The 22,885-nt window shown below is 38.5% G+C and overlaps 1 protein-coding gene across 4 annotated transcripts in view; it reads right to left on the bottom strand.

Annotated features, from left to right (window-relative positions):
* The window catches only part of LOC124878592 (rho guanine nucleotide exchange factor 28-like), a 36,270-nt gene extending 25,499 nt beyond the window's left edge, over positions 1-10,771 (bottom strand). For all 4 annotated transcript variants that reach the window (XM_047382623.1, XM_047382621.1, XM_047382622.1 and 1 more), the window contains exons 1-4: positions 10,513-10,771; positions 2,079-2,200; positions 1,594-1,964; positions 180-354 (exon numbers count right to left, since the gene is read on the bottom strand). In XM_047382623.1, the coding sequence (XP_047238579.1) occupies positions 180-354; positions 1,594-1,964; positions 2,079-2,200; positions 10,513-10,630 (786 nt within the window). In that variant the 5' untranslated portion in view covers positions 10,631-10,771. The remainder of the gene's footprint in view (positions 1-179; positions 355-1,593; positions 1,965-2,078; positions 2,201-10,512) is intronic.
* Positions 10,772-22,885: the final 12,114 nt, after the last annotated feature.

Consider the following 22,885-nt stretch of genomic DNA (forward strand, 5'->3'; position numbering starts at 1 on the left):
TTTTTTGTGTGGAATGACTGAACAGGGTTTAAATCTGAGTTTAGTTTTAAAAATTGTTAACAAATTTGGCATTTTACCCAAATATGTTAACACTGGATCAAAGATGTTAATCATTCAGAAGGAGTTTTTCTAATTATTCACCTCCAATTTTAATCGGCATCAAAGGAATTGAGATGTACCTTGCTGGATTTCTTTGCGGTTTCAGAGTATGAGCAATTAAAATCAGGTGAAGTGTCAAAGGAGTCCCTCTCCTCTCCAGAGCTGGACTGCAGGATTGACCTCTGCTTCAAAGATGAACAAGGGTAGGTGTGTCCCAGTATGTCCTCTTCTTCACTGTCACACTCTAGACTGGGGCTATTTACCAACAAACAGATACATAACAAACACATACAGATAGGGTCAGATAGACCCTGCATAAAGTTAACTTAATGTTCAATGGCTAATTTATCCAATGTTATCTTAAGAACATACTTTCTAGATTTGCAATGTCATCTGAGTCTGACCTATTGGTGACTGTGTAAAAGTATTGTGCCCTCTCTATTTTCTGTGCTCAAAATAACTCTTGATCTTAGTCAGTAAATGAGTGCCTCAAGGCTGTGTAATCAGACCACCACTGCTTAGTATTTATAGACCATTACATTAAATTATTTCTCATCAGGTCAACTTCATATAAGTGAATTCTCAACTCTCACAAATATCTGTTTTTCTGGCTATGTACTGAAACTCAACAGCGGGAAAACTCCATGCAGAAAGACCACCGGCTGGGAGTTGAACATACTGTAAAACCTTCTTGCTGCAAGGCAACAGTGCTACCAACTGCACCACTGCTACAGCGCTACAATTTATTTTGTATAAATGTGATCATTTATTGCACAAATGTATTTATTGCATTTGTATCTTTTTCTTGAAACTGAGCTCTGTGGTGCTCAACTTGGACACTGACATTTTCAAGCATCCATTGAACAGCATGCAGTCTGGGTCAGGTTCAAGACTAGACAGAAAATTAGTGGAAAAGCAGCCTAAATGTTTGAATGATAGAATGATGGAAAACTATTTACCAAGACCACTTTACAAGAATACAACTGAAGGCACAGAAAAAAATAAGGGGCTATTTAAAACTCAAAAAGTACCGTTTTCCAAACAAAAAATGTAAATTAAAAGCTTTTCTTAGGAAAAGAGTTAAAGAACTATACTGTCATCTCCTGTTCATGAGCTTAAGAATTTAGGAAGGTCCTAAATTCAAGTTTATTGAAAGACAGCATCATAGTTTATGATAAGCTTCATAATTGTTTTAGACCTCAAGGCAGACTGCCCTTATATCAAGTATTAGCTGCAAAATACCATTGCTGACAAACCAGTTCACCATAAAGGCTGTTGAGAGATTTCCTAAGAGCACATTTCACTGAGGAAATCACACAACACCTCAGACATATGGGCTTCTTCTTTGTCATTGACTTTATTTGCTGCAGACCATGGCCAAAAACAGTTTGATGAAGCAACAAAGTTATACTTAGCTGTGTTAGTATTGTGCCTTATGTACTAGAGCAGCAAGATCTCACAGTTAAGAAACCCACAGCAGAAACACCATCATACCTCAGGCCCCGGCTTGCATCTGTCAAGCCGCACTCTCTGCGCTCCAGAGCTGGAGAATCTGAAGGACCCATCTGTAACTGACGCCTCTGAGCTCCCTCGAACAAACGAATTGCGGAAGCCAAAGGAGAGGAAGGAAGAGATGGGGAGGGGGCAAAGGGATAAGGGGGAGAAACACAAGAGTATGCCTCCCTGCCATTGTCCCGGCCTGGGCCCTGACTTCCCCTCGGCCTGCAATGGGGTGACGACTGGGAACGTTTCTGGGAGCAATTCTCCAATTCAACAAGAGTGGGAGACAAGGAATCCCAGCAGGATGAAGGGCTGACCTCCTCATCATCTCCTGGAGACCGATACTTAATGTCAGCTCTATCCACCTGACGCAGAAATGGGAAAAAGCGACAAGAAGAGACTTTTCTACAAGCAGATTTTTTTTTTTTTTTACATTAAAGGAACTTTCACTTACAGAACATAAACTGACTCTGGCTCACCTGGTCCACCACCATGGAATTGGCGTATACTTGGTCTTTCCCGTGTATCATTGCTGAGAGTCTGGCAGCTGCTGCCCTGGTCGGGGACGAGGCCTGGCTCTCCCTTATTGACTGGCTTTTCTCTGCACGGAGAGGGGATTTTTGAATATCACATTTGGTTTCCAGAGCAACCCCAAATGACTGCTCACAAACACGGGAAGTGACATAGACATCCTGGGCAGTTGTTGTCATTGTTCAGTACCAAGACTCTCTCTCCATCTCTCTGTAAGTGTGTGTGACTGAGTGTGTTTGAATGGTTCTTTGCACATACATGAAGTTGCTGTGGATGGAAATCTGTAGGCATTTTTGTTCGCCGGCCTGCTTTCTGATACATCGGCTGAGTGGAAATAACTCCTGGTGAGCACACAGAGGCATTGAGAGGAACCCTTCCAACACAGAAGAGGCACTGTGAGCTGCAGCCTGGTGGTGCTGATCAGTGGGGGAAAAACACACACACCTTTCCCTTGGGCAAGTTGCCCTACACAAAGCACACCCTCTCTGCAACACAACTTTTTTTAAAAGCTACAATGTAGCATATGTATTTCAGTAAAGAGACTGCAGGCTTAACAAAGAGCCTCTGAGTAGACATTAATAGCAAAGAATTGTTCAAACGTATTGGAACAAAGCAGACAACTAAAGGTCTGCAAATGCATACTCTGACTTGGAGGATTTGCTAAATTAAAAATGCATTTAAATCTTGTCATGTCAAAACTGTAAGCATGTTCCTAGGTATGTTATAAAATAATACACACAGAGTCAGGTGCAATGCAAAAACTGAATGAGTCGGAATAACTAGTCTCTGAACAAAGTGTACATATGGAGCATGCAGCTACTTCCTAAAACAAATACACAAACTTGAGAAGGAAGAAAGTTGAGGTAAAAATCGGTTGCCTTTTAAAAATGTTTTTTTTTTTTATGGTGTTTTTTTGTAGTGATCAAACTTATCAAATTAGCAGCTTGTTCAAAAGTTTCTACAGCAGACATAGGAAGAGAGTTCATTAGCTTGTGTAAATGTTAATTCTCTTAATAACAGTCTCATTTTACGATGGCTAAGGCTTGCCTCCAATTGTACCTGGGGTGGGGTGGGGGGTGCTGAAAACATGTTTTTGGCATTGCTGCTTTCACCACAGCTCTTCAGGCACTGTTTAAAACCAAAACTCCAGCAGCGTTTTTTAAAACAAATCCATCGTTACCAGCACTATGGAGCAGAAGAAGAGAGGTTTAGCATCTGTAACTGAGAATAAATCAGACCCACAATTGGCAGTGCTTCCTGTGGGCGGCAAGTCCCATAAATCCGAGAGGCAGCAGGGAGTCAAGCGGACACTGATGAGGATGCCAGATGATTCCCGTTACATCCATATTAAATCTAAATGAATTAACTCCAGCCGTACCAGCCGAGTGTATACAGAGATTACCTGACATCATTCCTCATTCTCCAAAGTACTGACGCACCTTTCAAACAGACAACAAACTGTTACAGCTACTTCTTAAATTCTCTGGGTCCAACATCTTTATACTCTGTTTGAAATGTGAAACCACATCTGAAATATCTGCACAGACACTCTTCTACATATCATAGGATTTGTATGAGTCCAACAATCTAATTCACAAGGGGTGGTTCAGAGCCTGGACTGAGGTCAGACTGTTGTTTGAACATAGATACCATTTCATATAAACCCATGTCATGAAGTTGACAGACGGGCTAAATATTTCAGGTTCTTCGCTCGATCCAAAGCCACAGCTGCCTGCTATGGACTCAGTTACTCACACACCTCTGACCCATAAACACTGCCTCAGTGAACATTACTGTCAGGCAGCAAGATATGTGTTTAACATCAGTTAACTTGTGACATAACACACAAAGCAGACTTAATATTCAAGTTAGAGGAGCATTGACTTTATTGCTACGACAAACCTGTACACATGTTTTTACTTATTAAAACAGCTTTTGGAGTGCTGCACAGGTTGCCTTGTAATTGATTTTTTTCTCATAGAAGGTACAACTCCCCACAGCAACTGGTACCTATGTCAAATGTGCATAAAACACCTTAAATATATTTAGGTTTAATTCAGTGGCATACTAAAAACTTTGCTCTAATTCTCCAACAGTGTGATCTGTAGGTTGTTTTATTTCTCTTACCATCCTTAAACGTGGGTCATCTTACAGCCTCGTATGTCACAGTTCTAGTTGTCTTAAATTTGTAATGATTGTTCTGACAGTAGACATGGGCAAGTTTAGGCATTTAGCTAATTTTCTTGCAGCACCTTGATGATGACATTTATTTCTTTGTTTTTTTTTGACAGGGTTTGCAGAGTTTCATGTAAAATATCCTGGTGTTTAAAAGAGTTCATGATGCCATGCACTCTGGTGAGATTCCAAGGGCATTTGTAAGTGGACTAGGTCCACAGGATCACAGATTCTCCACCATATTAACCAGTGGGAAAACATTGCCTTTACATCTACTCATCCTATATTAGTGTGAAGGCTGTAGGCATTCACAATTATAGTGTTCCTGTTTTTCTTTATTCTTTATTATGCTTCTAGTTTTAAGCCAGATCCACCTGCAGCTTCTCTTGCTGAAAAGCCATTTCCTGCCTTATTGAGCTCTACCTAAATAGATCTTACTTGAATGGTATGTTCTCTTGTCTTTCCCATTTTAAGTGGTGAGAAGGAAATGGCCTCTGTGTCATATTAGACTTACACAGAGAAACAGGTGGTCATGGATTAATAACAAAATGTAAACTGGTCAACAACAAAAAAAAAATCTAAAAGTAAAAACTACACAATGGTTCAGATACATTTGGTTAATAGGACTTTTTAGGTTGCTACTAACTGAGGCACAGATGATTTCTTTATATTCTTGGTGTAGTTTGATTAAACCTACTCATTTAAGTTTGAATGTTTCTAAAATTATCAGTGTGAGATTATGCTTCTGCAGTAAAAGATGATTGTATTTTAAGGCTTTTAAAATCTTATTACTGATTACTCCCTAACTAAACCTCAGGCCATACTAACCTTAACACTGTTCATTGTGGAAGTTGTTACTGTGTGAAGAAGACCACAGCTAGCTATTATTAATTTCATCAAGATGTTTAAAAGTGAAGTCAGAGGACTCACAAATAAAGCAAGAAGCTTCCAGAAGGCAAACCATTTTAAACAGAGGAATGTCAACTGTTCATCCAGGCTGCTGCAACAGAGACCAGGATTTCAGGAGGTGCTGATCAATTTCATCATATTGTATGTGTCACTTTGTACCCAAAAATAATCGAGTGAGAAAAGGAGCTGTCTCTTGCAGGACATCAGTTAATACCTACCTTGGGGACGTTTTGTCGAACTGGCAAAATAGCAAATTTAATCAGAGCCAAATTCAGAACGTACCACTGATAGATCTCCTGAAATCAATTCTCCAAAAAGGAATGTCTAAGACTTCTGAAGAGGTGCTCTTATTCTCTGGAAGTCAGAGTTAAGTCAAGTTAAAAAAACACCAAGACTGTCTCCTGAAGTGAAACCTGTGACTAGAGCTCGCAAAGCAGTCCTAAGTTCAGTTTCCAATATGGCCTCCTACATAAACAATGTAGGGAAAGTTGCATTAGTAAATTGTTTATTAGCAATTTGTATGGTTTGTATCTCACTAAAGCAGTGTCAGAAATTGTGTGAATGATTTTTTTGTGAACATATTTTATGTGTGAATGCATAGAATTTAGATAAATACATTCTCATCACCTAGTATCAGGAATAGTAGTAGCAATTCCCTCTGTTTTTCTGACATGGAACTAGAATGCAGTGTGACGTCATCCCAAGATATGTTCTCTGACAATCTGAACGCACCATTAATAACTCTGACCTCAAATTCCAACATGGCAACCTCATAGCCACAGCAAAAAAGTTCAATTGCAATTTTTTCAATTTGTATATAACATCTTTATGGCTTTTTACACACACAGTGCTGTGCAACCATCATTACTGAACATGAAAGTAAAAAATGCTGAGAAACACATTGGTATTAGCTTGCATTGCTAATAACAGTTGGCATGGCCACATAAAACTGGTTTTCAAACTTGGACCTGAAACACGGTTAAGTTTGGTTACATGTCATTACCAGATCCAAGTTTCAATTTGCAGGTTATTTTAGCTTTCAACACTTGTTTTTGGTTGACTGTTGTCTACTTCATCGCAGTTAACCTATTTATATCAATAATAATCAATACCAAAATCTACTACACAAATAAATGGGTTTGCAAAAGTAAAACACCCTTTTAACATTGACTGCTCTCTCGGACGTCACCTCTGCTCTTAAAAAAACGTTAAAAGTACCGACAGCAAAAGGACAGAAATAAGTATTTGGTACAGTCATAATTAAAGCTCTTGAAGAATGATCAGAATTGTCAAAAATCGGTATCGACATGTCAAAGCTTTACAAAATCCAGAGATTGAAAATCAACCGGTGGATCTTTGATGTACAATAAATGCAGTGTGCTTTACATATTGTCTTGTTCTTAAAATAATGGCCTATGTCATGTTTTTAAGTTTTTCAGGAAACAAAGAACTTCACAGAATATATATATTTATTAACAATTTCACCCAAAATGGTAATATCAACAGATGAGTGTTGACATAGCCATTTTTCATGGTCCTTTTTGTTAAGCTACACGTCCTTCTTAATTAGATCATATAAAGTGGGAAATTGAAAGAAAAACAGTTGATGAAATAATCTTTAAAAAGAAAGAAAAGAGTTGACAAAAATCAATTACGTGTTACAGCCACAGATTCTGGAGCTCTCCCGCTCTTTGCCAAATGCTAGCTTCATGAGTGTAGCTACTCTGTGGACAAAAATGCTGATTGAAAAACAGAACTGAAATACTAAATATCTATGCAATATTTAATGCCTAGCCTATATTGTGATGATCTTTATTACCTACCAATAGGGGATGAGCCCTGAATTATGGAAATAGCTTCAGTGGCTGAGTAGATTTTGGTTTTTCCTAAAAGGGTCACCATTTTGAAAGGCCTGTAATACAGTCTAAGTCACTCTCTTGACATAGGCCATTATACAAAAGGCATGGAATTGGATGACCTCCTCAACTGAGGATTTAATTTTACAATAGGTGGCTAGCATCATGAGGAGATGATTTAGGCAAAAAAAAATCTTTTTTGACAAAAAATGACTTAGGTCATTATTTTAGGAAGGTGACAATATATGGAGTGATGTGACATTCAGTCGCTGTGCGAGAGCTAACCCTATACAGTAGCAGCACAGTGAAAATGAGAGCATGGTAGGTCTGCACAGACAAAGACAGCACTCACGGTCAGGTTTCCAGACCAGAGCAGTTAAACATGCAGAGAGTGACCCTTCAACTCCTGAAAACCCCAGGGAAAAGGAGATGGAGCTTGTTTTGACACAAAAACACTTTCCCTAGGTGTCTGTCCTGCTAAAGGGTATATGATGAGAAAAACAAATTCAGATCAACAAAATTATTAACAGTAGAAACATTTGTAGCAATTTATTTTGAGAGTTAAAAAACTATTTGCTCATGGGATAACATTTCTTATGATGTAAGTTTAATTTTACCCCCACATAAACCAGCTGCCACTTTGAAGATAGCCGAGAATAAAATAACAATCAAAGTCAGAAAGATTCAGAACAAATATGAAAGTATAATTTTTCAGCTTTGTTGTTAGGGAAATTTAAACCATTAAAAAATGCTCAGCAGTATCCACAAAAATGGCTCTGAGTTATGACACCTGCGGTCGAACCTCCGGGTCCAAGCATCACATACCCGTCGTGTTTACATTTGAATGCATGAAGAGATCGAGCCAGTGAGCCAGACTTAGCTGCGATTACTTCTCACAGTAAAGAAACAAATTTGCAGCTGTGCACACCTGAAATGACAATTCACTTTTTATGTGTTGAAAAATGTGTGAAAACCTTGCATTCACTTGTAGAATATCACGCAAGATTTAAATGTTTGTGCACAAAGTGTGTACAATATTTGCCAATGTCAGTAAGCATAATGGTGACACAGACAATCTAGCAGAGGGTTTATGGAGAAAGCTAAGGAAAAGAGCACAGGAGGTAAGCCATGACATAGCCGTGGCAGTAACATGATCTTCCTCTGTGTCTGTCCCTCCTTCCAACAAACACAAGTCATAAGCTTTTAGACCACAATAGTGTAAATTTGCACTTTTTTAAGCAACTATGTCAAGTTTCCCATGACTAACCCTGAAGCAAACATCAAGTTAAAGCACACACTTGACCTTTAGTAAAAAAAAACAAAAAAACAACTGAATGTAACCTGCGTTACTTCCAATAGACACTTTAAAAAAATTACAAACCAGTAAAGCAAAATACATGAAAACACATACAGGATCATGCTTCTCTTTCGCATTGCACCAGAGCAGCACCGCTTTTAGGCTTCTTCTACGAAACAGTGAAGCGCTTGGCGGCATTCATCATCCTTCAAGCGGACATCTGACATTCCCCACAACATGCTGTCAGATATCAGGTTACATCACTGGAAAATTTGTGGCTATCTCTTACCGAGCCGCCGCTGCAGTGTAGGACGCCTGAGAGTGACAATGCATAAAGGGAACAGTTCTAAATTTAACCTATTGTTTCACAGTGATTGGTAAAACCCATGTCTGTCAAGAGGGCACTCAGTTGATTTCGAAGCCATCTTTGGCATACAAGAAAAAAATAATCTAAAAAAGAAATGCTCTGTAAAATAGATCACGTTCATTTGCTGTCTGAAATGTTGTAGTAAACATAGGTATAGAGGTTGTAAAAAATGTATTCAAAAGCACTGCGATTTTCCAAACTGCTGTTTGTACAGTTTAATGTCATGTTATGAAATGTCAGAGAAAGTTTCACAGACCAGTGTTTCTTCTTGCTTGTTTATGATCTGCCTTCTTCACACATTCCATAAATAAAGTACACATTTTAATTGCTACGTGGATGAGACCCTACTCCAAATGTCAACTAAACCTACCTCTACTCAAGGAATACTGATGTTTAACGAAATTATGATTTCAAAACTAATAAAATCTTATGTCCTTTAAAGTATTTTTAGTGTTAGAGAAAGTGCAAGAGAGACCCAAGTTTTGTCCGGTTGTATGGAAAACAGAGTATGGCAGCCCTCCCTTATGGACAGTCAGGAGGAATATACTAAAGGGGCAAAAAACATTACATTTATCACGGTAATGATGTTTTAAAACTATGACAAGTTATAAACTCTTTCTGTTGGCTGAGAAGATAGGCTGACTAACCAGCCGATATCAAATCAAATCAAATTTATTTATATAGCACATATGAAAACAACAGACCCTGGCCAATAAATATATGGCAAGCTATATGGAAGCTACAGCAGAAAAGTCCTGATCACCTTTGTGGACCAGCCTTGACTTCGTGAGAACTAGAAGCAAAGGATCAGTAGATCTAAAAGATCTGGAGGGCACATAGACTGCAGGAGGTCAGACAGGTATACAGGAGCTTGCCCATTCAAGGCCTTATAGGTAATCAGCAAAACTTTTAAATCGATTCTAAAACGAACAGTAAGCCAGTAAAAGGAAGCGAACACTAGGGTGATATGTTCATGCTTTTTTGTTTGTGTTAAGAGATGGGCTGCAGGGTTCTGAACTAACTGAAGGCATGAGGCTGGCCTGGCTAACACCAACATACAGAGAGTTACAGTAATCCAGTTGAGAGCTAATGAATGCGTGAATCACCCATTCATTCATTATTAGATAAAAATGAATCCACTTTAGATAAAAGTTTCCGTTTAAAAAAGGATATTTTTCCTACAGAATTAATCTTTTTCTCAAGCTTATAATTCGAATCAGGGAGCACCACTAGATTTTTACATGAGATTTTACAAACTGCTCCAGACCAAAAAGATCTGGAGAAGAAGTGCAATGATTTTCACTAGGACCAAAAAATAATAACTTCAGTTTTATTGCTAAGAGGAGCATGTAAATGGAAAAGAAAAATGGGTCCAAGAATTGATCCTTGGGGAACTCCACATGTGAGGGCAGCAGCTAGTTAGACTTGTTTTACTCAATTAGGAACCTTCTACTGAATTCAGCTGGTGTTCTTTCTGTATTTTGCTTTTGTCTATATCAAATGAACAATAAAGAAGTAGTCTAGGTGATATTATTTTACCTGTCATAATTAATATATTCTTGTTGCAGCTGTAGGTATCATTTTACATCTTACTATACTTTTGTTTTCTATATTTGTGTAAATATTGTGAAGCTGTATTTTCACTCAAGGTTATAATATTGTGATAGACCCCCATGCCTACTTTGTAAGTATATTAACAAGTCATAAAAATTATTGAAGGAATTTTTTATCTTTAAGTTTAAATATAACAGTTTTTATCTAAATCAACATCCAATTACCTTTTTTCCCAGTTTTCCGGCATATCCTCATCCTGGGAAATGAAGGCCAAGAGTAGTTGAAAGGAGACTCTGAGTCAGAATCCATGACTTTTGATGTCAAAGAAAAAATAACCTTCATCCAAACAGCTCAGAGAGTCCAAAACGAGCAGTGCCTCATTTTACATCCATTTCCCACATGGCTGAACAGGCTCCAGACAAGCTGTGGCTCTCGCTCTTGTTTTTCCAAAGCCCCTCTGTAGACTCTGACACTTCAAGAGTGAGCCAGCATGTTCCCCTCTGTCTCCCCTATCCACCCCTCCCCCTAAAATCCTCGCCTCCCCCCTTCCTTAACCCGTCCGACAGAGCAGAGACAGAGCTCTGTCGTCTTTAGCCTTGTTTTAACTCTCTAATAATTTTTTCCTGCCTTTCTAACAGCTTGTCTCAAATCTGTGTTCATATTCTTTAACTCAGTCGCTCATACATTATGCTCAGAACTGAGAGAGAGGGGAAGATATCTACACATGCTGACAGCGACAGGGGGAGGAGGGTACTGACTCACTGAATAGTGACTGAAGGAAGGAGAGAGAGAGAGAGAGGAGAGACAAAGTTAAACATAGGAATGACTTCAGAAGCTGCAACAAAAAAAAAACAACATGAAGTTCCAGGCGTGCGAGAAGGCCTCAACCCACTGAGTTTGTGACTGTCTCAAAGACAAGTCACTCTGCAGCTGAGTATGCATGCTCAGTGCCATATCTGAAGAGCGTTCCCCTCATTCAGTCCACCTTCTTGTTCCTTATTTTTTAGCATTTCAAAGCTGAACTGGGGGTGTCAGGGTGAAGGGTTGGGTGGGGGACTGCCAGGTCAGCAGCTTCACCATGGAGACAGCAGTGAGAGCTGCTGCTGTTTTCTTCATGCATGTTGTTACTCTCCTCCTCTTTCCTCCTGCTGCCAACCGGCAGGGACACGTGCGGTGCAGTAGCAAGGATGCAAGTAAAATTCTGCAAATGGGCTGGTTAAAGACAGTTTAAGAAAGAAATTTGACAATGGCAGCGCAGAAAAAGGCCAAACTCATGTTTATGAATGCACATAAATTTAGGAATGTGATGAGAAAAAATAAGCAGGACAAGAAGGGTTTAGCAGGAAGAGCATATGCTGAGAAGAGAGCCACACTGTGGCTACAGAAAGAAGGTTGTGTGTGCATGGAGGAGGCTGCTGGAGGATGTTGGCACTGTACTGGTGCACATTAATGCTGGCCTTTGTGGGGTCTTTATGAGGTTCAATCCTTTTTTCCAGTCTCCAATTAGATACCTCAGCTGGGGTCAAGGAGATGGAGAGAGAGGGATGGGGGAGTGGGTGATCTTGTTGGCGCTCCCGGTGTTGCACTTATTGTTTCTTGTCAACTCACCAAACTATCCTTATCATAAATCCCCTTACTGTTGCTCTGTCTTTTCCCTGCTGTTTTAAAACTCCTTCGCTCTCCTCTCCCATGGGGATCTCAATGAGCGGCTGGAAAAATGCATTCAGAAAAACTTTGGCAACCCCCATTCAGCCACAAACACCCCTGTTAGAAAAAGAACTACTATACCCTTTGCCCTCTTTTAAAAGCGTTCTTCCCTTCTGCGTTGTTCTTTCTTCTCTCACACATCTTAAAATCACTGTGACATACAGCAAGCCTCTCTCTTAATTCAGCTGAAAGAAAGAAAGAAAGAAAGAAAGAAAGAAAGAAAGAAAGAAAGAAAGAAAGAAAGAAAGAAACAGACAGACAGACAGGCAGGCAGACAGGCAGGCAGGCAGACAGACAGGCAGGCAGGCAGGCAGACAGACAGACAGACAGACAGACAGACAGACAACTTGGAGTTTAATGCCTTGCCCATGGGCAAGATGTCTACTCTGCCCATTTAGTCATAGTCTTTGTAAAGTGCCTTGACATGACATGTGTTGTGAATTGGCACTATATAAATAAAACTGAAATTAAATTAAACAATCCCACAGTTTTAATTAAATATACAGTACTACAAGTCACCTAAATGCACAAACCTGCTCCTGCAAGCAAGAACACCAGAGTCTCAGAGCAAAAACAAGCAAGTCTGTCTGAGGTGACTTTTTAACTTCATGTAAACAATATATCTCTTTATCAGATACGTTGTCACCTAAATTATGTGCAAAATGAAACACCTATGTCAAATATACAGTGATAAAAGTTTGATCAAAATTACGATTAATTGCAAAGTCTCTACATTGATTTTTGTATCGGGTCATAGCACTGATATATGTATAACTCAGATATACCTGTTATTTTGTTAATTTTCTTTTCAATTTTCTCAATGGCAGTGGGCACCCCCTTTACCATTGTGTCTTTTGTCTGGAAACTTAAATGCATTATTGTATTTTAAAATGTTCTTGAACAAAAGCAAACAGTATGGCCTTGTTAATGAAGTTACAGTAAGTTCAGAAGAAGGATGACATCAGGAAGACATGACAAGTACCTTCCAAATACCACATCCCTTGCTGAGACCCCGGCTGCACAGATTCTATCTGTCTACCTGATGACGCATGCACTCTAGTTAAACACCATACTGCATGTGTCAACAAGCAGATGCACTCACAATGCAAGCTTCAATAGTTTGCTAAATATGTAAAAGCCTGCAGGTCAGCCACTCGTGATGCCCGATAGCTCTGGAATGTCAAACGAAGAATGTAAAGTCTTCAAGGGTCAAATGAGTGGTTTATATTATAGAAGACACTGTATTTTATTCCAGTGGTCGGGTTTTATTTCACTTGAGCCACTATGGATATTTTTAAGGTCAGTCATTAGAGACTATGCAAAAACAATGCAAATTTTGCTGATAAAAAGCCATAAACTCACAGAAACAAGGAAAAAAACACCACCAACAGAGCATTTGAGTCCAGTGCCAAGTATTATTAACTTGAAACCACAACATTCTTACACTAAGGCATTAGTTTTCTCTGCAGCAATCAAGGTAATTATTAACCCACAGGATGTTTCCAGTTTAAAGACCCATTTTACCATCCAGAGGCTCCTCAGAGAAAAGCTACTCTCAAGCTTCAAGGAACATGCTATTCTAGTCCAGAGATTTCCAACCTTTTTAGTAACAACACAGTACAAAATAGATTTCCTGAGATTACTACCACACTGACAGACATTATCATGCAGTGGTACAACAGGTCTTGGACCTTCTCCTTGGCCATTTTATAGATTTTGTTGTTTTGGGCCCAACTTTTTATATACAAAAAGAAGCGGTCTTCAATAGGATGTTCAATCATCTGTAATTTATTATTTATTAATTACTAATACAATTTTGAGCCACTCTGCATGGTTTAGACGTAATAAAAATGTTTAGTATTATTGCTATTTTAGATCTATGAAACAATAAATTTGTTCAGATTTACCTTGCAAATAATTTCCAAAATTTATTTTCACCACCACTCTGTAATTTGCAGCATGGTTTCAGAATGTGTCTAGCTTTTTTCTGTTCTTCAGAAACCAGGTGACACATTAAATTCAACAACTTCTTTTTGGTGACACCGTAACTGTAAACGCAGTGTAGCAAGACTCCAAAAACTCAAGATGAGGGAAGGGAAAACATGTTAGCAGGCCTGAAACATAATCCCGTCATCATCAGGGAATTTAGTCAACCATGGTTGAGGATTTGTGCTGAGTTCCAAGTTTTGGTCAGAAAAAGTAAACATTTCCTCCTTTAATGATTGAAAGGTACTTTAATAAAATCATATGAATAAACCAGCAATCATCTGTTTAAGTAGGCACAAAGCCTGATCTCTTGCAGAGGCACAAGCAGCTCTAGAGTTAAAGCAGCGTTGTAAAGAAAAAAGGACAATCTTGGCATATTTACCAGAGTCAGATCGTGAAGGGTCGTCCTCTTCGTCCTCCTCATTCAGGCCAAAAATCAGCGGCTCCTCGCAGTCCTCAGCAAAGAAGTTGAGAGCCTTTCGGTGGAACAACAAGCACGTTTACAGAGTGAAACCTTTTGCTTCAAGCATACCAGAAAGCACAAGCAGAACTAAGCACAAAAACACAAGTGTTTGGCGATGGCCGGACCATGTGAGAAAAATTAATTAGTTAACCATCTGTATCACATAAAACAGGTTCCATTGGATGACCAGAGTCATGTGCCACACCTGTCAAAACATTAAACACACATTCAACCTGCTCAACAAAGCCAGCTTTTCTTTACTGTGTGCAAGGTGCCAACTCCAACACCTCAACAAAAAGAGAAGCTATAAAGAGCATAGAGACACAGTCAACTTGCTGAAAAGCTGTTGTAGATGTTTAGCAAACTGCCACTCAGAGAAGGATTTAAAAGTATGAGCAGAATATACAATGCTGTGATGAACATATTCCTCATCTTACAGATTTCTTCGGTTTTTTTCTTAGTTTCAGATCATTAAGCTAATTTTAATATCAGACGAAGGTAACCTCATTATTATCCATAAAAACCTAGCGGTATGTGAAAAAGTAAAGACCTCCCTTGTTAAATCATGAATTAACTGTGGTTAACTACAGTTTTTGTTTAATTTCACAAGCAATACCTATTTCTGATTATTGCCAGACATGTATAATGAAGAAATCTCTTCAATTGATCCTTCCTGACAACATGAGGTAGGCTTAAAGAATTCCAAAAACAACTCATCTTGCCCCTATTTAAGGCAATTCATGACCAGATGTTAAACAGTCATTGCCATTGATCAGTCTGAAAACTGTTACAAATGCCATTTCTAAGTCTCTGGGACTCCAGCGAACCACAGTGAGAACCAGTGTCCACAAATGCAGAAAACATGAAACATTGTTGAACGTTTCCAGGAGTGGCTGGTCTACCAAAACTATTCTGAAAGGATATTGACGGCTTATCCAGGAGGCCATCAAACAACCTGGAACAGCATCTAGAGCTCTGCTTGACAGAAGTTGAACTATTTGGAAGGTGTGCTTCACGTTAGATTTGGCCTAAAACCAACAGCATTTCAAAAAAAGAACATTAAACAACAGACATGGAGGCGGTGTGATGGTCTGGGATTGCTTTGTTGCTTCGGTACATGAATGGCCTGCCTACTCAAAGTCTGGACATCAGATTCAGCCGAGTTGTTCAGACTGACATGCTGCAGTATGACCATAAACAGATATTCACGCTCCAATGTGGTGGAATTGAAACAACTCTGCAAAGAAGAGATACCCCAAACTCCTCCACAGTGATGTAAAAGACTATTGCCTGTCCACAAATACTTGATGTCAGTTGTTAGGTTATTAGATTGAGGAGCAAGTTTCTTTTTCACATAGGGCGAGGTTGGTTTGGACAGATTTCTTTTTTTAATAAATAAAGTCTTCATTTTCAAACTGCTTATTGTCTTAACTCAAGTTATTTTAGTCTGATAGCACATTTTGTTTCATGATCTGAAACATTTAAGTTCGTCTCTATTCCCATCTGTTCTGCATCAGGTACTCACGTTTTCAACAGCAGAGTTTTCTCCATTTATGTCAGCATACAGAGCTGAAAGATGAAGCCATACAGCAGCCGTTAAACTTGAAAAGGAGACTCCAGCGAGCACACACGTTAGTCAGTTTTTAATGATAGCATATAAAACCTGACATTTGTTTTCTTTTAATAACATCAAGGAATTTTTACTGTGCAACCTTGATGTCCTTTTTCCCTTTATACCACCATGTGCACCTCAGACTGAAGAGTATGGTGCATGATCTTTTTTCAGAAACAAAGCAGTGGCAGGCAGTGTTTGGTTGGTTTGATTTGTAAACTGGAATTCGATGTAAAGGGAAGGTTAGGGGATAAAAAAAAACAGAGCAGGAAGAAGTCTGAGAAAGAAAAAGAAAGCAACAGCCTAAGGATGTAAAATGTTTATGGAAAATAATGATCAAAAACCTAAATGTTCTCTTTCTTCTTACATCTGACATCAGGAAGTACACTACTGTGACACAGTAGTGATACAGTTGTGATGTCTGCTGTTTGGATAACATTAGAACAAATGCACAATAAAGGGATGAAAGAGACTAAGGCAAGGCAGCAGAAATAATGTCTGCATTTCTGTTATATTAGTCATCATATCATTACTGTGGCTCTTGGTCTGTCTGTTGGTCACTGCATGAAATGGCTCCCTTAAAAATGTGCATAGAGGATGAATTGGTAGAGTTTTCTTCCAGCGCCTCCTGCAGGTTAAATCTAATCTTGTTCAGTGGAATACGTTTGCATCTGCATTTGCAAATGTTTTCAATATACAGTGCCACTTACATTCCTTCTTGTAAGATCTTTATATAGCTACATATTTTAGTGAAGTAGCTTAAATTTAGTTTGAACATTATTTACTTAAAGGGGGAAATTATACCCTAAACTAAAAGAAATAATTGGTTCTAAGAAAATCACGTCCCAGATTTATTGGCACAAATTACAATTCCTTCAAAGTAAAGAAGGCAGCATTTTTGAAAATGTATACTATTTTATGCCAGTCAGAGTGTTGAGGAACTTTAAAACAGTAATCAGCGACTTCCTATTTTCCCAGGATATAAAATATGTCATTACACTGAGACCTATTTCTCTTGGCCACTCTTCAACTCAGGTAAGGGAGATGAGTGTTGATCTACATAAGTGCCTAAACTTTCCACTAACCAGAGGCAAAGCAAAAATCAAAAAGTTTAAAACAACTTGAACTGATACACAAGACTGGATGAAGACTGATGTTTATTTTCTGTCCACACACAGTGAAGAGGTTGGTTAGGGGAGGTATAAAAGACAATGTAAAACTCACTGTTGGGGAACTGCAGCTACGTTTTGTCTTAATTTATCACATTAACATTGTAATACATCTTTACCAGGATGCCAGTCAGTGTGGTGGGGGCTAATATTTAATGCTCCAACATGAATGTATTCTGATTTTTTTATTTTAAAAGGGACAGTGCATATTAATGAACATTAACATGTAAAAATGCAAGATTATATCCATGGCTAATTTCCATCTTTAGTCCTTTGACTAACAGAAATAATGACATCAAATATAAAAAGAACAATGAATAAAATAAAAAACAATTCATTATCAATTTCAATTTAAAACAAGAGCAGGCAACAAAAAAAGAATGATTTCCAAGAGAATCACATAAAATTATTTCTAATTGTGAGAACAGTTTTGAATGTTGAGTAACAGCATCTTTAAGTTATCAGGATCTGTCTGTTAGGTTTTGGGTTTTGGTTCTTTGTTGGTTTTTCTGCACTTCCCTATCTGTGTTCTGTCCATATTGGATTAGGTTCATGATTTTATTCTTGTATTTAGACTACTTTCTGGATTCCTGTGTTATTTTTTTGAGTTTATATTTTCCTTATAGATCTGGCTCCCCCCGTTCATGTTCTTTTGTTAGTTTCGTTGTTTGCTTGCTTCAATTCTTTTAGATGTGTTTCTGTTACCTCCCTGCACTCAGCGTTTTTCAGTGTTAGTCACTTGCCCTTAGTCTTTCTTACATCAGCTGCTTCTCATTCCCTCCTGATTATCTTCCCTAGATTATTGGTCCATACTCCACTTCCCTCAGTATTTATCTCTGGTTTCATTTATTCTCTACTGGTTCCTCCTGAAATGTGTCCTGAGATTTATACCGTCACCTACTTGCTACTTCCTTGTGTTTCCTGCCTGTAGTCACCTTCAAGATCCTTGTAAGTTCTGCTCTAATAGTCATTATCACTTCAACCTACCATGAGGATCATCGGCTCTGCTCTGCTTATGGGTCCAACACAACCTCAGCATGTCAGCCGTGACATAAGTGTAAAGTAAATGACCTGATGGCGAACTAAGGGTGGGCAGATCACATAAAACAGTTGGTAAAGTTGGTATTCCAGGTTTGAGAAACACAATAAGAGAACACTGCATGTCCAAAAGCATTTCTTTTAAAATGAATCACTCAGTCGCCTCTGAAACTTGCTCTTGTTGATGTGCTTAGATGTTCTTTCCCTTTTCTAAATTCATGTAGTGGAACAGTGACCAGTTCATGGAGGATATTGGACACCAGGACAAAATCTCCATATTTGGTCATATTTTTCTAGCTCACTTTGTCATGTTTGTTCAAGGTCCTGCAGCGATACGTGTGCAAGAGTGCTTGTTTGTATGTTGTTTCTAATAGTTGTAAGATAGTCTTACATGCCATTGCCCATGTCTTTTTGCAGTACAGCATATGTGATGCAATCATTGCGTTAACATACAGTTTATCTGCTTCAAATGTTAAATTATGTCGTTTCTAAAACTGGTAGATGAAATTTATTTCTATTCTTCTGTTGGCTTTTCACCTAGCTGCTGAATTTGTTCAGCTGTCCAAATTTTAGTTGATGACGTAAGAAGAAAAACCCCGTTGTGCTTAGTTGAAGCTATCATGGTATGAGCTCATATACAGGTCCTTCTCAAAATATTAGCATATTGTGATAAAGTTAATTATTTTCCATAATGTCACGATGAAAATTTAACATTCATATATTTTAGATTCATTGCACACTAACTGAAATATTTCAGGTCTTTTATTGTCTTAATACGGATGATTTTGGCATACAGCTCATGAAAACCCAAAATTCCTATCTCACAAAATTAGCATATTTCATCCAACCAATAAAAGAAAAGTGTTTTTAATACAAAAAACGTCAACCTTCAATTAATCATGTACAGTTATGCACTCAATACTTGGTCGGGAATCCTTTTGCAGAAATGACTGCTTCAATGCGGCGTGGCATGGAGGCAATCAGCCTGTGGCACTGCTGAGGTCTTATGGAGGCCCAGGATGCTTCGATAGCGGCCTTTAGCTCATCCAGAGTGTTGGGTCTTGAGTCTCTCAACGTTCTCTTCACAATATCCCACAGATTCTCTATGGGGTTCAGGTCAGGAGAGTTGGCAGGCCAATTGAGCACAGTGATACCATGGTCAGTAAACCATTTACCAGTGGTTTTGGCACTGTGAGCAGGTGCCAGGTCGTGCTGAAAAATGAAATCTTCATCTCTATAAAGCTTTTCAGCAGATGGAAGCATGAAGTGCTCCAAAATCTCCTGATAGCTAGCTGCATTGACCCTGCCCTTGATAAAACACAGTGGACCAACACCAGCAGCTGACACGGCACCCCAGACCATCACTGACTGTGGGTACTTGACACTGGACTTCTGGCATTTTGGCATTTCCTTCTCCCCAGTCTTCCTCCAGACTCTGGCACCTTGATTTCCGAATGACATGCAGAATTTGCTTTCATCTGAAAAAAGTACTTTGGACCACTGAGCAACAGACCAGTGCTGCTTCTCTGTAGACCAGGTCTGGTGCTTCTGCCGCTGTTTCTGGTTCAAAAGTGGCTTGACCTGGCAAATGCGGCACCTGTAGCCCATTTCCTGCACACGCCTGTGCACGGTGGCTCTGGATGTTTTTACTCCAGACTCAGTCCACTGCTTCCGCAGGTCCCCCAAGGTCTGGAATCAGCCCTTCTCCACAATCTTCCTCAGGGTCCGGTCACCTCTTCTCCCTGTGCAGCGTTTTCTGCCACACTTTTTCCTTCCCACAGACTTCCCACTGAGGTGCCTTAATACAGCACTTTGGGAACAGCCTATTCGTTCAGAAATTTCTTTCTGTGTCTTACCCTCTTGCTTGAGGGTGTCAATAGTGGCCTTTTGGACAGCAGTCAGGTCGGCAGTCTTACCCATGATTGGGGTTTTGAGTGATGAACCAGGCTGGGAGTCTTAAAGGCCTCAGGAATCTTTTGCAGGTGTTTAGAGTTAACTCGTTGATTCAGATGATTAGGTTCATAGCTCGTTTAGAGACCCTTTTAATGATATGCTAATTTTGTGAGATAGGAATTTTGGGTTTTCATGAGCTGTATGCCAAAATCATCCGTATTAAGACAATAAAAGACCTGAAATATTTCAGTTAGTGTGCAATTAATCTAAAATATATGAATGTTAAATTTTCATCATGACATTATGGAAAATAATGAACTTTATCACAATATGCTAATATTTTGAGAAGGACCTGTAGGAGAAAGAAATGAACTATTAAACATAAACTGTTTGTTTTCTCTGACTATTAAAAATGTGGCCATAGCTTTTTTTAAATGATGATACAAAGCACAGACAAAATTAGGTAATTGTATAACTCACTTATTTATAAAAAGTTTGTGGTGACAAGAGAGATTTCAATTTGGCATAAAAATAATGTTTCCTTTTTGACAAACCTTTGCAGTACCTCGTCTCCCCAATAGATGGTAGTCTGTTTCTGTCAGGAAAATCTAGCACTAACTCACATCTATCTCTCTATCCCCCTAAAATAGCTGACAGAGGACCTGAGAGAGGCCACATTCTTCGGGTTGATCGTTTATTTTATGCCAGAATCACCTGATGGTGCAGAAATTCTACGTTATGTCTATTTACCTGTGCTATATTTGCTGTTTTTCATGGATTTAACTAAAAAGATGGGGGGAAAAGATCGAGATTGGCTGCTGGTAGCAAACTACCTAAAGATCGAATTTAACAATATCAATGAAAATGGTTGGTACCAAACTATAAATGAGAAAAAAAAAAACAGGCAAAGTTCCAAGAAGAAATATTGAAGGACCTTCAGAGAGCCCCAAAATAAACTGATCAAGACCACTTTAAAAGGTTACAAGAAAATGTTTGTAAGTTTATACCAGTATCTGCAAGATCATCCACAAGTTCTTCTTTCTCTGTTATGGATTCCACCTGCTCTCTTTTGAGCGCTTTGATCTGCAGAACAAAAAGTAAAAAAAAATAAGAAAGATTGAGAGGGAAAGATGAAGTAGAATAAATAAACAAAATGTGGCTAGTGTTTTTTTGTCCATTTCATTATTTAACACTACCTATATAATATGCAATTTATATGGAATGAAAATTTATAGTGACAGTTTTAGTCTACAAAGGAAATAAAATACTAACCTTGCATTAATTAGTTTTTTTTATCAAGCAGAAGAAAAAAGCAATTGAATCACCCAAACAAAGAAAAAGGTGACATTTTTTTAAAAATCAAGAACGTTTTTTTAAAATTAAGTCTATTTTGGATGGATGATGTAAATCACATTTCTAACAGTTATGTTACAAACGCTGACACCATGTTTTCCTTCATGTGGCTCTGTTTCTTTCAAAGTGCTCTGCAGACTTTTAAGGTATTTGTTTTTACTCTCGACTGTTTTTTCCTTATAAATGCACCTTTGAGAACGTTTTCCTGTTTTGTTTGAAGAAATGTTGAAGAACTTCTGCTTGGAATGACTACATCTTTGACCGCATGCATTTTTAATTGAAGACATTTGATAAGCCACCCAAAATGTTCCAAATAACATAAAATAAAAACTTTTATTGGGGCAAACATTTATGGGTATCAGCCTGATTAAACACCTTGTAAATGTCTGCATGCTCTTACTTTTATTTCATGTGCAGATTTAAACTTGCTTAGATATTTAGTGATGGCAAAGGAAATTACAAAATAATTCCATATTTTTTGGTACCTTTAACAAGGTTTGCCTCATTAAGCTTTTTAATATGTTTTTATTAATCTAAAATTAAAAAAAGCTGAATAAACATCCTCTGAGTGACAAAATTCCCATTTTCCTAGACTTTTTTTACTCCTCCTTACCTCCTTGAGGAAGTTCTCATCTCTGAGCCTGTTTCTGAGCAGGAGGATATCAGCATGCTCACTCTCCACTAAACACCACCTCGGGTTTTGCCGAACGGTCAGAGTCAGGTTCCCTGTGTCGTGGCAAAACCTCAGCAAGCGGGACCGATCTGCCCACACCTGGCTCAGACCTGCCGGAGGTGTAGCGAGGGGGTTGGGTGGGCTGCAACATGATAGGACAGTCAGTTGTTCAAACTAGACACAATTTCAAAGACTTAAAAAGACTCTTTAATCAATTTTGGCATATCAACCAACCAAACTCATAATTCTCTAAATAGTAACAATAATTGTTAGAGCAATCACACAAAACTGACACTGACCAGTTCTCGTAATTTAAATCGATAAATGAATTGATCACTCATCAGTTTGCTATACATATTCTGCCCTAAAGTAAAAGAAATATATCAGTTCCAAATTTGTTAATAAAATGTAGAAACATCTTATAGATATTAGTCAAGCATGTAAATTAGGGATGCCTTTATTCAACCCCAGGTATTGGATCAGTATCCAGATCAAGGCTGTTTGAAACGATTCTATCAAAGTCCTTGTTGAAAATCAACTACTGATACCTGTTGTTGGTATTTTGTCTGTGATTTGTGTCAGCTCCAACCCCAGAAAACTGTGAAGCTGCAAATAAAAAAAAATTCCAGTCTGTATTCATATGTATATCTTATAAAACTGTACCTGGGGCAGAGCACATTATTTTGTCTATCTAAAGATTGAG

The sequence above is a fragment of the Girardinichthys multiradiatus genome, chromosome 12, assembly GCF_021462225.1.
Source record: "Girardinichthys multiradiatus isolate DD_20200921_A chromosome 12, DD_fGirMul_XY1, whole genome shotgun sequence".
Taxonomy (NCBI): domain Eukaryota; kingdom Metazoa; phylum Chordata; class Actinopteri; order Cyprinodontiformes; family Goodeidae; genus Girardinichthys; species Girardinichthys multiradiatus.